At 44.9% G+C, this 16512-nt stretch overlaps 1 protein-coding gene across 1 annotated transcript in view; it reads left to right on the top strand.

Annotated features, from left to right (window-relative positions):
- The window catches only part of macrod1 (mono-ADP ribosylhydrolase 1), a 496258-nt gene extending 480060 nt beyond the window's left edge, over positions 1–16198 (top strand). Inside the window, exons 9-10 of the mRNA XM_084332361.1 lie at positions 6737–6818; positions 15693–16198. Of these exons, the coding sequence (XP_084188487.1) occupies positions 6737–6818; positions 15693–15712 (102 nt within the window). The 3' untranslated portion in view covers positions 15713–16198. The remainder of the gene's footprint in view (positions 1–6736; positions 6819–15692) is intronic.
- The last annotated feature ends 314 nt before the right edge of the window (positions 16199–16512 follow it).

Below are 16512 nucleotides of genomic sequence, written 5' to 3'. Positions count from 1 at the left end.
GTTTTTAAACGTGCTATTGTGGAAGTGAATCAATGAGACGAGCAGACGGAGTATCGAGTCTCTGAACTTTACTTCCAAACAAATCCAACAGAACCAAGGTACAGCCACACCCTTAAGTCAACTCCCTCCTGTCACTCAATCAGTGTCCATTCTGAAGTGAGACACCTCCATCTAGTGTCCACCACACAGGCCCCCCCCGAACATTCAGAATTGACATTCAGTGCAACACCAAACAAACGGAACTGAACACAACAAACCCCCAAAAACAGTGCACCCAGTGTCTTCAGTCTCTTTTAGGAGGTCTGACCACGCGGCCATAACGACTGTATTTAACAGTCACAGGGAACGTGGAAGGGGAAAGGGTAAGGGTAGGGGCAGGGGGCCGTCCCCGCCGCCGCCGAGGCTTCGTCGGTGGAAAGGTAGGGGTAACAACGGCCGGAGGGCATGGGACAGGGGAAAACTTGGGTGGCCGGCCCCGGCGCCGGGGCTGAGCCAGCTCCACCGGCCCATTTGGGACCACATGAGCAGGCTTAAGACGATCGACTGAGATCTGCTCCTTATTCCCCCCCATGTCCACCACAAAGTACTTGGGGCCCGGCTCGAGGACGCGGAAGGGCCCGTCATAGGGAGCCTGCAGTGGAGAACGGTGGGCATCATGACGGATGAACACATACCTCGCAGTCATCAGGTCCTTAGGAATGTAGGACTGGGGAAGGCAGTGATGTGTGGGAACTGGGGCAAACACCCTCGCTGCGTCCTGGAAGGCAGATCGGTGAGCTGTAGTGGACCAAGGGGCAGAGGAACCAGGAAGGAACTCCCCTGGGACCCTCAGCGGTTGACCAAAAACCAATTCGGCTGAAGAGGCCTGCAGGTCTTCTTTAGGGGCAGTACGCAGGCCCAACATGACCCACGGAAGACGGTCGACCCAGTTGCCATCTGTGAGCGTGGCCCGGAGAGCGGCCTTCATGGATCTGTGGCCTTTGGGTTGTATGCTGTGGTACGATGGAGTTTCACCCCAAGTCTCTCAGCCACGGTGCTCCACAGCTCAGAAGTGAACTGGGATCCCCTGTCCGAAGTCAGGTCCAATGGCGTGCCAAACCGAGTGACCCAGCCGAAGATAAACGCCCGAGCCACCTCCGCAGCCGTTGTTGATGACAGGGGAACAACCTCCGGCCACCTGGTGGTCCTGTCCACCATAGTGAGGAGGTGTGTGAAACCCTGAGACGGGGGAAGTGGGCCCACCAGGTCCACGTGGACATGGTCAAACCGCCTCTCTGGAATGAGAAACGGCTCCAGGGGGGCCTTAGTGTGACGATGTACCTTGGCACGCTGGCACGCCACACAGGAGGCCGCCCATACTTTGACGTCCTTCCTAAGGCCCGGCCAGACGAACTTGGCCGCTACCAGCTTGACCGACGCCTTTACCCCAGGGTGTGAAAGGGCATGAATGGTGTCAAATACCCGGTGGTGCCAGTCAGTTGGAACCATGGGGCGGGGCTGGCCAGTGGAGACGTCACAGAGGAGCGTGGCGCCGCAGTCGTGAAACACCACATCCTCAAGTCGAAGTCCTGTCACAGCCGTCCTGAATGCCTGAAGGTCTGAGTCGGTGAGCTGGTCAGCAGCCATGGCAGCATAGTCGATGCCCAGGTGCACAGGGCTGACGCGCGCCCGGGAGAGGCAGTCCGCCACCTGGTTGTCTTTACCGGCTACATGCTGGATGTCGGTAGTGAACTCTGATATGGCGGAAAGTTGGCGCTGCTGCCGCCCCGACCATGGCTCCGTGGTCTTGGCCATGGCAAACGTTAGGGGCTTGTGGTCGACAAAAACTGTGAACTTGCGGCTCTCCAGCAAGAACCTGAAGTGACGTATGGCGAGGAAGAGGGCCAGGAGCTCCCTGTCGAATGTACTATACTTCCTCTCGTTGTCGCGCAGCTTCCTACTGAAGAAGGCCAGAGGCTGCCAGGCGCCAGCCACCCACTGCTCGCACACCGCACCTACTGCATAATCGGAGGCATCGGTGGTGAGGGCTATAGGAGCAGCAGGAGATGGGTGTGCCAGCATGGCAGCGTTGGCAAGGGCAGCCTTAGAGCCCTCAAATGCCTGGACCCGCTCCGGGGACCAGCCCACGTCATCGTTGGCTCTCTTCCCCTTCAACGCCTCGTACAGAGGTCTCATCAGGTGAGCCGCATGGGCTATAAACCTATTGTAAAAATTAACCATCCCCAGGAACTCCTGGAGAGGTTTGATGGTGAGGGGGCGGGGGAAAGCAGCAATTGCCTCCACCTTGGCGGGTAGAGGAACAGCCCCCTGGGAAGAGACATGGTGGCCCAGGAAATCCATGGACAGCAGGCCAAACTGACATTTGGCCGGGTTTACGATCAGCCCATGCTCGTTGAGCCGCTCGAACAGTTGACGGAGATGTCCCCGATGCTCCTCCACCGATGCACTGGCTACCAGGATGTCGTCCAGATAAATAAACAAAAATGACAGGCCTCGCAGCACAGAGTCCATCAGCCGCTGGAATGTTTGCGCTGCCCCTTTAAGGCCGAATGGCATGCGCAGGAATTCAAACAGTCCAAACGGGGTGATAATGGCAGTCTTGGGCACGTCGAGCGGATGGACCGGTACCTGGTGGTAGCCACGCACCAAATCTATTTTAGAAAAAATGGTGGCGCCCGCTAGGTGGGCAGAGAAATCCTGGATATGTGGCACTGGGTACCGGTCATGAGTGGTGATGTTATTTAGGCGACGGAAATCACCACACGGACGCCACTTCCCGTCCGCCTTGGGGACCATGTGTAGTGGGGAGGCCCAAGGACTGTTGGACCGGCGCACAATGCCGAGCCGTTCCATTGTGGCAAACTCCTCCCTGGCTATTGCCAGTTTAGCAGCATCCAGGCGGCGCGCCCGTGCATAAACTGGCGGGCCCACCGTTGGGATGTAATGTTCCACCCCATGCTTGGCGACAGAGGCAGAGAAAGTGGGGACAGTCAGAGCAGGAAACTCAGCGAGGAGGCGCTGGTACATATCGCCTGTGGCGAGCATATTGGCCAGGGCAGGCGGCCCCGGCCCCCCCAGTGTGCAGGGGTATGTGTCAAAGGACACAGAGCCAATCAGCCTACGGTTCGCAACGTCCACTAACAGTCTGTGAGCACACAAAAAATCCGCGCCCAGTATAGGCACCGACACTGAAGCAATAATAAATTCCCAGCTAAACTGCTGTCCATGTAAACACATAGTCACGTACCTGGTACCAAACGTACGGATGGAAGTCCCATTAGCCGCGTCCAGGGGTGGTCCATGACCGTTTCCCAAGGCGTCCGTGGCCGACGCAGGCAGGATGCTCCTCTGGGCGCCAGAATCCACCAACAGACGCCTTCCAGACAACGTGTCCTCGATAAACAACAGCTCGTTGATATTGACGCCAGCGCTCATAGCCGCTAACGAGCGCCGGCTCTCGCGTTTCCCTGGTTACCAAAGGTGCATGGTGGAACACAGCTCTTCGCTTTGTTGCCAAAACGGCGATGATAATAACAAAGCCCTCTATCATCCCTCTGTGTCTGATCCCTGCGATCAGCCACCCGATCAGACACAGCAGCCACACAGTACTGACGGGAGGCCAGTAGTATTCTGTCCGCCTCCTCTGCCAATCCCCGGTAATCCTTGGTGCGCACGAGAGGCGAGCTGGCCAGAGCCGTGCGCACCGGAGTCGGGAGTTGACGCAGGAACAGCTGCACAAAAATAAATGTAGCGTCACCTGAACCAAGCAGTGCTAGCATGTTCTCCATCAGTTCTGTTGGTTTACTGTCCCCCAATCCGTTGAGGGACAATAGGCGCTCCGCGCGCTCTGCATCTGACAGCTGGAAAATGCGCAACAGCTGTTCTCTGAGCGCGTCGTATTTGCCGGCTGCTGGCGGCTCTCTCAGGCATCCCATCAGCCGGCGTGTAGTGGAGGAATCCAATGCCGCAACAACATGGTAATATTTCGTCTCATCCGACGTTATTCCGCGGAGGTGAAATTGTGCCTCGATGTGCTGAAACCACGGGGCCGGGTCATGCTGCCAAAACTCTGGCAACTTTACTGTAGCTGCATACACTGCGGGAACCACAGCCGGTGGATTCTCGTTATTGCTCATATTTCACACGTCAGGGTCACCACTGTGGAAGTGAATCAATGAGACGAGCAGACGGAGTATCGAGTCTCTGAACTTTACTTCCAAACAAATCCAACAGAACCAAGGTACAGCCACACCCTTAAGTCAACTCCCTCCTGTCACTCAATCAGTGTCCATTCTGAAGTGAGACACCTCCATCTAGTGTCCACCACACAATATAAATAAATTACTTGACTTGACTTGACTTGACATGGGGGGTCCTAGTCTGTCTAACTATAGTCTTCTCAAAGAGCTCCAGGACATGGGGGGTCCTAGTCTGTCTAACTATAGTCTCCTCAAAGAGCTCCAGGACATGGGGGGGTCCTAGTCTGTTTAACTATAGTCTTCTCAAAAAGCATTTAGAGGGAGGGATGCAGAACACATGGTTTACCACCTTTGCCATTTCAATATTTATCGGGAACATTTTGGTCACGGCACCTACATCACTTGCATTTAAAGGCCAGATTCTTAATCAAAACATCAAACAAAAGGGTAGCCCTGCCACTGAACAACAACATAATGAATGATATTATATTATACAGTATGATATATGAGTATTTTCTTGATTGACTGAGCTGTTGATACAAGACTGACGTTATGATGGCAGCTAAACCTGAAATGTTACTGATTTTAAAAGCTGTGAAAGCTTCTTTGACATGTGAAATATTTATATTATGCTATATGCTATCAAAAAGCATATTTTCCAACTGCAAGTCAAATTATTAAAGATTAAATGGATATATACCCCCAATTTAAAGACCCAGACCAATTTACATTTCACACCTACATTTTACATAAATGGACTGCATTTACTGTGTGTGTGTGTGTGTGTGTGTGTGTGTGTGTGTGTGTGTGTGTGTGTGTGTGTGTGTGTGTGTGTGTGTGTGTGTGTGTGTGTGTGTGTGTGTGTGTGTGTGTGTGTGTGTGTGTGTGTGTGTGTGTGTGTGTGTGTGTGTGTGTGTGTGTGTGTGTGTGTGTGTGTGTGCGTGCGTGCGTGCGTGCGTGCGTGCGTGCGTGCGTGCGTGCGTGCGTGCGTGCGTGCGTGCGTGCGTGCGTGCGTGCGTGCGTGCGTGCGTGCACACATGCGCTACACAGGGTTTCCGTTAGAAAAAATTGTTGCCGGCCTCAGTGTCCCGTAGATTTCAATCTACCGGTCAAATGAGAGAAATTCCGGTCAGAGTTTATTGAGCTTAAAAACAATTGATAGGCAAAAGAATGACAACAAAACAAAAGAATGACATCATCAGGGCATGTAGATTTATAATATTTTTACTTAAAACTAGGCTACTTTTGCGTATAAAGTCATTATATTCCAAATAAAATAAGTCCAGAGACTCCGTACTGCTGCCGACTTTAAATCAAATAGGTGTCTGTGGGCAGTCGCCCGACATTAATAAACAGCAGTCTGTTATAATCACATTTTTATGAGCTAACGAATTCCGTTATATTGGACATTTGTATTAATTATATCAAGCGAAGAACTGAGAAATTTGGCAGAGAGAGACGGCAACATTATCGTGGGTTTGCGTGACGACTCTCTCTCTCCACCTCCCAATGACTTATTTGCGAGAGTATGTCGATGCAGAGCAGCAGATGCAGCTGTTTTCTGGCTCTTTTCTGTCTCTATCTGGGGACCGCACAGCAGCGCCCCCCACCCAACATTGAATTGCCAATGGCTGAATTGGAGTACTGCAATGTGCTGCTGCTGCTCCGGCTCTGCAGCTTCACAAAAGTTCGCACACCCAGCACTAAGCTCTCGCTGACAACGTCGTTGTCATTATTAGAAGCAACGATGAAACAAATGTAATGATTGTTTCGTTCATCGCATAGGCTATTTAATTTTAGCCTATTTGAATACAATTCAAATAATCAAATTGTGTTTAGACTCAGGGAATTATTTTCACCAGACATTAAGACCGGAGAGATTAAATATGTCGGACTTCAACAGATTTTGCCGGTCAAATACCGGTAATTACCGGCTAACGGAAACGCTGGCGCTACAGCGTGCACACATGTGCTACAGCAGTCTCTGAACTGAAGAGACCAGGGCTGTTCCTACAGTAATTAGGGACCAATGGCCCCATGCCAAGCACACACACACCCATTATGCTCAGGGACATGCAGAAATACACAGAAATGCTGTCTTCTCTTGCTCATCCTCAAACATACCGCACACATTATACAAAAAATTTCAGTGACACACAATCCTCTCATCTCTCTCTTTCTCTCTCTCTCTCCATCTGTCTGCCTGCTCCCTAGCCGTGTATGTGTTAAGGAATCGTTATAGAGTGGAGTTTATGGGATTGTGTCTTAATACTTCTACAGGTGTCACGCTGCTGTACAACAATAAGCCCTCAATGTTAGATTCTGTACCATGTTGCTATTGTGAGGTCTTTGCTGTTGTGTTTTGTCAAGTGGATAATAAGAGTGTGTGTGTGTGTGTGTGTGTGTGTGTGTGTGTGTGTGTGTGTGTGTGTGTGTGTGTGTGTGTGTGTGTGTGTGTGTGTGTGTGTGTGTGTGTGTGTGTGTGTGTGTGTGTGTGTGTGTGTGTGTGTGTGTGTGCGTGCGTGCGTGTGTGTCAGTTGGACAGAGTGATTTTCTGTGTGTTCCTACCAGCGGATAAAGAACTGTATGAGAAGAACCTCCCTCTTTACTTTCCTGGCGGTGAGTTAGAAACACACACACACACAGTTACACAATTCAATTGATCCATTTGGAATGAGTTTATTTTACGGTACACACAAACACACACAATCCCACACTACACAGTAGTATGAGACACGTGTACAGTATAGCTGCACACTTTCCTGTCTATTTAGTAACACATACGGTACTTAAACAGTACATATAAATACACGTAAACACAAATACTTCCTCAGCAAATCATTCTGTTTCCCCTGTGCCCGCCCCCTTTAGCCCACTGACCAATGACAGCAACTTATTGAAGCCCAGGTAACCGGCATGGTGTGCCCCCCGTCCAAACTGCAATGAGTGTTGTCACTCATTGGCCAAGCTGCAACGCACGCCGGGACTCGTCATAATTTTTTTACCATATCTTTTACTTTAACTGTTACCTCAGTGGATACCACATGTCCCTCTCTAACCTAAAACAAAGATGAATTATTATTATTTATTTATTTTAAACTATTTTTATGAATATCCGTTTTTGAAGATGAAGTGATTTCTTTTTTTTTCTTTTTCTTTTTTGTACTTTGCGGCTTGGCCATTTAGTAACAACCCTGCAGCTGTTGCTTCATTAGCATATCTGAGGCCTGACTGTGGTTTAGTCTCTAATTGTTCAAATTCAACTCATTCCCTTCCTTAATTCCTTGTCCTATTTCCCATTTTTAATTTTTTTTTATTATCTCATTCTATTTATTTATTGTCGGGTCTATTATGGAACATGTTTGTGAAGTTGTTTTCCAGATAAACTAATTATCATTAACTAGCTAATTTTAATAATTGATTCTCCAGCACCTGTCTCTTTTAATTTTACATTAATTCTTCCCTTCCCATATTGGCTGCACCGCACTAATCTGGTAAACAAAGGTTTAGAAACGGGCAGTAGATTATAATAGCAGACAGTGCTCCTGGCCCACGTCTATTCACTGCGTTGTTTTTGGGAGCCATATTGTCACCTCTTCTTTAAGAATTTCAAATGCAAAGTGATGTAATATTGAGAATACAGTCTTCTCAAGACAGTCATCTTTGCAGAGGGCAGTTCTCGTAGTAAAAGAATAGCCGTGCCGAAATGGTCTTATGATGATGTTATAATTATGATGGTCTTAAAAAATAAAACAATAATGAATACAAAATTATATTATATTATATTATAAATTGACTTGCCTGGTTAAGTAAAAGTTCAATAATTACATTAACTTTATTTAATTTACAGCTGTATCTGAGTGTATCCATTTACTTTGATCATTCTGATGAACACTGATGTTTTATAATACATGCAGGCTGGACATCCAAGAATAATCTAATCAGGCAGTCGGTCACTCAATCACCCAGTTTCAGCATTTGGCACGAGAACTCAACCCCTAAGTTCTTATGCCTCGCTTTATCGACGTAGCTGTACATGGTCTTCAGCTGTCTTCCCTAATGTGTTTTGAAGGGCAGGTTTTCAGACTGGGTGAGTGAGAGTCAGCTGTCTGATTCGTTCTGTCTTATCATACTGTAGATTGTTTCAAATCAAAGGGTGAATAGACACAAGATAAAGATTGGAGCAGTTTTCTTGAACTAATATATTATGCTACTACTGTATATCTATACTACTATCTATTATGTAATATGCTACTATATCAATACTACTATGCTAATATGTCTATACTACTATCTACTATGCTACTATCCCTATACTACTACCTACTATGCTAGTAATAATCTACAATATACTAATATGCACACTGTTAGATGAACAACACCACTGACCCTATAATAATAATAATGATACAAATGATAATAATAATAATAATAATAATAATAATAATAATAATAATATTTGATTTATATAGTGCTTAACACAATGCTCAGACGTTTTACAGTGTGGGTTCAAAACAAAACAAAACAAAACAACACCACTATGGATCAAAAGCAAGAGTGAAGGGGCGCCCCAGTGGCGCACCACATAGTGCCTCGCACACCCACCCGGCCGTCCCGGGTTCGCCTCCCGCTCCCGGGCTGATTTGTCGCATGTCCTCCCCACATCTTCTCCCGTTCTCCCTCTCCTCTGTCGGTCTTGTATTGAGGGCTGTTTTCAAGGACAGTAGTGTGTTGGCATTGCAGATGTGGCTGGGGAGGGCTTTCCAGAGGGAAGGGGCAGCTGCAGCAAAGCCCCAGGTCCGGAGCTTGTTGGCTTTAATTGGGCCAGGCTGTTGATTTGATAGTGAGCCCCAATTAAATCATTAGACACACATTAGAAAGAGTAGGGTGAGAAACTCTTGTTTTCATACTCGTCCTCACAGCCCTTCCAGAGAACACTTATATTAAAGGTTGGCTGCAACAACTGCTGTGGTGTTTCATTAGATTAGTGGTGGTGTTAACAAGACTATTTGCATAACAATCCTTTGCTCAAATGCAAATTTAAACTCATCAGCAATGCAGCGTTCTAAGACATGGAACATATTAATGCTTTATAGAAATGCTATATTCAGTAACCCATTTTCAATTCATCGTAACATTTATGACATACACGACATAAAGATAGACAGTACTGTTACATCCAGACATTTATGACATACAAGATATACAAATATACAGTACTGTTTAAGAGACAGAGTTTCTAAAAGAGAGTATATACATTTGAGGGGGGAAAACTGTACATTGGAGGGGGTTTGGTGGGGGGTTGGATATTTACAGGGGCCAGTTTCGAATTGCAGCCTCCCGTAGGTGCTCTTTGAGAGTGGTTTTGAAGGTGGGTAGGGATTCACATTATTTTACGGCTGTGGGTAAGGCGTTCCACATTGATGTGGCATAATTGCGAAATGTGTTTAGTCCTTGTACTTTTTACTACATTTCAAAGGAATTATTATAGTTTTTACTCGACTACATTTATCTGAACCAATCAGTTACTTTGAAGAAAGTAAGTACTTGTCAACTTCAAGGGGTCGTAATCAGAGGCAGTATAACTGGACCACATACCACTCATAACCTTTAGATTAGGGATGTTCGATATTGGCTTTTTTACCGATACCGATATACCGATATTGTCCAACTCTTAATTTCCGATACCGATATATGCAGGGTTTCTCCCCCCCCCCAAAAAACGGAATAATTTCAGGTAATTAACATTACATATCTCTTGTTGTGTAATTAACACAACATTATGCATACTTTGACAATAAATAAAAGAATAATTTGTTCTTACTTGCTTGCCTGGGTAAATAAAGGTTAAATAAATTATTTTTATGCCAACATCCCTACTTTAGATCAATGGATCAAACAGAGAATGCTCCTCCTGGAATACACAAATGTCATATAGGATAATGTACTATTATGTTTGATACTTATATACATGCTATATCAAATACTTCTCTACTTTTACTTAAGTAGAATTTAGTAGTAGACAAATCCGTCCACGGCGCTCTGAATGTGCGCACCTCAGCCTACAACGTCGGGCTCGTTGACAGGCAACAACAACCTACGGAGAACAGTGATAGAGGCAAAGGGGCGGTACAGGCTCAAAACAAAGGACTTCTTCGTCTTCTTGTGTCACCTTCCCCCACTCTGAGCACCCATCTCGGATCGCTTTTGGTGCAGACGCTCCTTGGCTACAACGGTGGTCAATCATTTTCGCCATCAGCGGTGACTGGTCACTGGTCAGGAAAGACACTGGAAGTTCACTCACAAAATATTAAAAATTATTCTTCAACTTACTTTCCCAGTTCAGTTCAGGACGTGGTCACTCGTCCGAATGTCTTGTCGAATGACGCTTGCCGGTTGTTTCATCTTGTAACTCGAGAATGGAATCACGCAATAGGTTGAGTGTAGTTACGATCGAACGGCAGCAAATTCAACTTTCCAACAATGTATTGGTTGATCCGCGAAAACGCAGCCCGGAGCCGACAGACGAGAGCAAAGTGCTGCAACGTGCGATAAAATGTGTAATTTCTTTTTACGTGATTAAAAAAATTAAAAACAGAATACTGTTTTATATGGGTATTTTTACTTTTACTTAAGTAAAGGAACTGTATACTTCCTCCACCACTGACAGCATTAAACATGCCCCCACGTGTGATGTCATTCAGTCCTCCTAACCTACCCCACAATGCAAAGTGTTAGTGCTAACATTTACTACCACAGTAGCTTGTGTTAATCACTGTGTCACTGTCTCATTTTCATACATTTCTCTCACTTACTCAGGCATTAAAGCGTTCCGTCTTGAGACGGATATCCGTCAATTTGATTCGGAGTTCCGTCATTTGATTCAGAGTCGTGACGGATTTTAACCTGGTATAATATGATTTGTAGATGCATACAGATTGAAACTAAATTGAGCCAATCAGAGGCGTCAAATATCATGAAAAAGGGCATTTTGACCATTCTAACCAATCAAACGTGAGCTTGGCGCACACACATGCTGCTCGCAGTGCCCTCCCCCTCACAGACCCGTCTCATTCGCACCGAAGATAGCAAGCGTGCAGGTCCTCTTTTAACACCACTGAAGCATTAAACAATGGCCCAGTAAACTATTCACTTTAGTTTAATACACGAGGCGTTGTCTAACGTTATCTATCTGGCTAGCTGATAGCTCATAACATAATTGAAATTCGTTTTTGCAGCTGTGGCTAACATTAGCTAGCTACCGATCTTCGGCTGGCTAACGTTAGCTACCTAGCAACTGTAGCTAGCTAATACAGTCTGCGCTGGCTGGCTAACTTTTAATTCGCAATTTAGTGGAGCTAACTAACTGTACAACAGTGTGATTGGCTGAGACTGTATTTTGTACGGTTGGCTGCCTGGCTGTTGTGGATTCGGATAGCCAGCTAGCAGCTAACATCAACTCAACATCAACACTCTGTTGACACTCTGAGCTAGTTTGCCGACAGCAATGTAACAAACAATATGGTCCGTGCGGAACCCTTATCCCCAACATATTGTTCCGTGTGTGAATAATGTTGAGCCACCACAAAAGAAGAATCCAAATATAGTAAGAATTAGGGATGCACCGAAATTTCGGCACCGAAAGTTTTCGGCCGAAAATGGCAAAAATGGCCTTTCGGCTTCTGGCCGAAAGAGTTTTTTCACCGAAAATATATCACCGAAACAGAAACAACCTAACAACCTCGCGTGTTGTTGTGATGATGTCGCGCTGTCGGGAGTCGCGCTGTTTCTATGTAAACTCTGCGCGCAACGCGTCCAATAAATGCATCTTTAACATGCTTTTATATCCTTATTTACTATATGCCCGTCGCGGTTAATCACTGAGTGATCTAATATGCATATTATTCGCGTGTTGTTGTGATGATGTCGCGCTGTCGGGAGTCGCGCTGTTTCTATGTAAACTCTGCGCGCAACGCGTCCAATAAATGCGTCTTTAACATGCTTTTATATCCTTATTTACTATATGCCCGTCGCGGTTATTCACTGAGTGATCTAATATGCATATTATTCGCGTGTTGTTGTGATGATGTCGCGCTGTCGGGAGTCGCGCTGTTTCTATGTAAACTCTGCGCGCAACGTGTCCAAAAAATACGTCTTTAACATGCTTTTATATCCTTATTTACTATATGCCCGTCGCGGTTAATCACTGAGTGATCTAATATGCATATTATTCAGAGCGAGAGGGGGGGGGGATTGTGTTTCTCACATTGACGCTGTCTGTCTGTCACGCGTCTACTGTGCCAAAGTCACCAGAGCACATTCAGCTGGGGACTAGAAAGGTGCGCTCAGTAGAGCACAGATGTCCGCTGCGGCAGCCAGAGAAAAGATGGAATTAATGTACTGTATGCATTCAGAAGTGCTGAATAAATGTTTTATGGACCCATAATAGTGATTATCTATTATTTAAGTTAAGTTTTGCCATAATCATATATTTTTCCATAATCATAATGTTCCACAACATTGGTAAAAAAAAATTCTATTCTATGAATCATTTTCGGCCTTTCGGCTTTCGGTTTTCGGCCAACTGTTTTCTATTTTCGGTTTCGGCCAAGAATTTCCCATTCGGTGCATCCCTAGTAAGAATAGTACTAGGCTATATTATAACACATCTTTGCAAGTAGATTACATTAGCAAAATGCCCTTTTGACATGTAGCCTACATATTCATAATCATGAAAGTTTATTTGGAACTATTTTATATTTTGTACTTAGTTTTAAAGTGGTCAGACAGTTCCCTCTGTGTGTAATACAGACAGTCTTCACATATTCATGAATAACACTTATTGTGCACTGTAATACGTTTTGTTCAATGGGGGATTTTTTATGTACCGAATACCGTGAAACCGTGGTATTTTTGTCCAAGGTTATCGTACCCTCAAAATGTCATACCGGCACATGCCTAGTTACACTATAGGCTACACTACTAGGTCTACACTATACTATAGTTTAAGGCTACTTTCACTGTTTTACTGCATTACAGTACTGTTATATTGTCGTTTTTTTATCAATAAAAAAAAATATTACATATATATTGTTGGTGCTCCTACATTTTTGCTGGTGCTCCCAACTTTTTGAAGTTGGGAGCACTAGTGCTACCAAGTAAAAATGTTAATTTCGAGCCCTGCATAATTTGAACTATACACAATACATAATTTGAACTATAGACAATACATAATTTGAACTATACACAATACTGAATTTGAACTATACACAATACTGAATTTGAACTATACACAATACTGAATTTGAACTATAGACAATACTGAATTTGAACTATACACAATACTGAAAAGTTACAGTATGTAGATTTGTTTATTTGTATGACAAAGTCAGTCAACCCTTGCAATCAGTTTCATTTAATGAATTGAAAACATCATTGATATTACGTAAAAGCAAACTGGCAATAGAAAAGATGTTCAAAATGATTAGTTCCCTTAAAACGCTAATGCTATTAACTCTTTCCGTGCCACTCACGAGATTTCTCGTGTTTTTTTATAGGTGGTTGAAAGCCACTCACGAGATTTCGCGGATTTTTAAATTTTTTTTTTTTTTGCGATCTGAACAATTATTGCATCACCCGAGCCTACCCGAGTATAGCCGAGCGGCGCCGGCGATCACTGTGGAAAAAAGCGCCCCCTGTCGTCTCCCAGATGACATAAGTGATTTTGGAATGGACTCAATGAGAATGAATGGGGAAAAAAATCCGGTACTCCACATTTTCCAGTCCACTGATCCAGCCAGGGTTACCACAGTTCATTCTGGAACCTCAGATCCCCGCTGATCATGGAGTTCTACAGTATCGCGTTGGATCCATACACGTATCGATTTTTTCGAATGGTGATCAGGAATTGGAATATACCAGTTGGATACCATCTGATGTCAGGTAAGGACTCTATGTTATCAGTGTTAGGATAATCAGAGTAAGTTTGATGAAGATATAGGCTGTTTTGTGAAATGTCTTCTTTCGGTTTCACTGTAAAAGTCCGAGAGGAAATCAACGAGGCGATTATCCGTGCGCGGCTGTAATGTGCTTGCGTGCACGTATAATATTGATCATCTAGCGTTTATTTGAAAACGATTCATAAAAAGGCCGACAAATATCAACGTTGTGGAATATTCCACTAAAAGACGATTTTCATAGAATGCTCCAGAATGAGCTGTTTTTTATATCAAAACGGGGGCTTTTCTAACTGCTCTGAAACGGAAACGACGCGATAAAAAAACAATCTGCCTTGACAGCACTGACTGGAAAATAGTCTTTGATAATGCGATGGGCAGATTAGACACATAGCCATAATTTAAAACATAGATTAGGCGATATTAACGTTAACATTGGCGCCGATGGTGGCGTCCAGCCGGTAAAAAGGAAAACCAGGCGTGGCGCTCAAAGTGTTAAATAAAAAATATATAGTGGAGGTTAAAATAAGAATATGACTTGGCCTGAAAAAAGTTCAGTCAGGAGATTTTTTTTGCTTTAATCCCTGCTTACTACTAAGGGAGTATCCACTTCAAGGTGCTTGACCTGGCACACCGGAAGGGAACAGCTCCCTCGTTTGTAATGCTCTAACTACACACCCTCAAGACCCCTATGCTCTGCATCTTCTGGCCAAAGCAGGCTATTCGCTGTCCTCGCTCCACAATGGTGGAACAAACATCCCACCACAGTCACGACAGCTGAAACCGCCATTGACTAAAAACACACTTCTTCAATGAATATCTGAAATTAAAAAAAAATATATAAAAATACAAACTACTAATCTACTATCTTTTACTATTATGCGCTAAGTAATCTACTGTGCCTATATTACTACCATGCTAATATTAATACGTTAATAAAATCTACACTACTCTGCACTCAAGAGTGTAGCACTCAACACTGTTTGACGAAAATGATCACTTACCCTTAACTGCCAGAGTTGTACCCTTCTTGCTGACTTGTTGTACAGAACCTGTAAGTCGTTTAGGATAAATGTCTAAATGTAAACATATACATTTACTAATGCGGGAAAGTAAGTTGAAGAAGAAGAATTTTAAATATTTTGTGAGTGAACTTCCAGTGTCTTTCCCGCCATAATAAGAGCTGAGTAGCAGCAGGTTTTCTTTAATGGCCAAGAGAGTGAGCAGTAACAGCACTTAGACGAACTAGAACTGCCTGTCTGACAGACCTGCTCCAGGCAGCCCTCTAGGTGACCTCTCTACAGATCCTTGCTGTGCATCTTAACACCTGGCGTTCCCTGCACTGTGAATGTGTTTGTTCAACGCTGCCTGTCAGTGTGTCAGTAGTAGCAGCCGTTATGGCTAACACTCGTGCTAACAGACCTCCCAGCAGCAGCGCCAGCAGGCGTGTAACACCAAGCTCATGTAATCGGTGCGTCGCAAGGTTTTCCCCCAGAACTCCTCCTCGTTTTTAAACGTATCTCTATTTCTCTTCCAGCTCTCAAGAGTAAACTGTGAGAGAGAAGGACCGTGTTTTTGGTGGCCGTGGATACACACACACACACACACACACACAGCCGTGGATACACACACACACACACATACACACACACACACACACACACACACACACACACACACATACACACACACACACACACACACACACACACACACACACACACACACACAACACACACACACACACACACACACACACACACACACACACACACACACACACACACACATACACACACAGCCGTGGATACACACACACACCAGGGCCATCCGACGCTATCTGCTCACCATATGGAATGTTCACTCTTCCTCCTCACGCTTCTCATCCTCCTCATCCTCCCCCCTGTCCGTGCTCAGAATGCAAGAAGAACGGATTTTGACTCATCTGCGGCAAAACGAGCAACAGAAAGCCAGCATAACCATCTCTCTTTCTATGTAATCAGATTGAAAGTGTTTTCTTTTGCCTCCCAATTAAATGGTTAAGTAAAAGAGAACAACGTGTGTGAAGGGGTCTCATTTGTCTCGTGTTCTTTTATTTTAGGGCTACGAAGTTGTTCCTCCTACGCAGGGGTGTAAAGTACTTGAGTAATTGTACTTCGTTACAATACTTAAGTACTGTTTTGGGGGATTTGTACTTTACTCAAGTATTATTAGGTTTGTATACTTTGTACTTTTACTCCATTACATTTCAGAGGAAAAAAACATACTTTTTACTCCTTACATTTAAAATGCAGACCTACAAAGTACAAAGTACAAATCTCACAGGTCCAACTATTTTAATTAGTGTATTTGAATTG

The sequence above is a fragment of the Notolepis coatsorum genome (assembly GCF_963971535.1).
Source record: "Notolepis coatsorum genome assembly, chromosome: 16".
Classification (NCBI taxonomy): Eukaryota; Metazoa; Chordata; class Actinopteri; order Aulopiformes; family Paralepididae; genus Notolepis; species Notolepis coatsorum.
The sequence above is the reverse complement of the archived record's forward strand: the minus strand, read 5'-3'. Positions and strand labels throughout refer to the sequence as shown.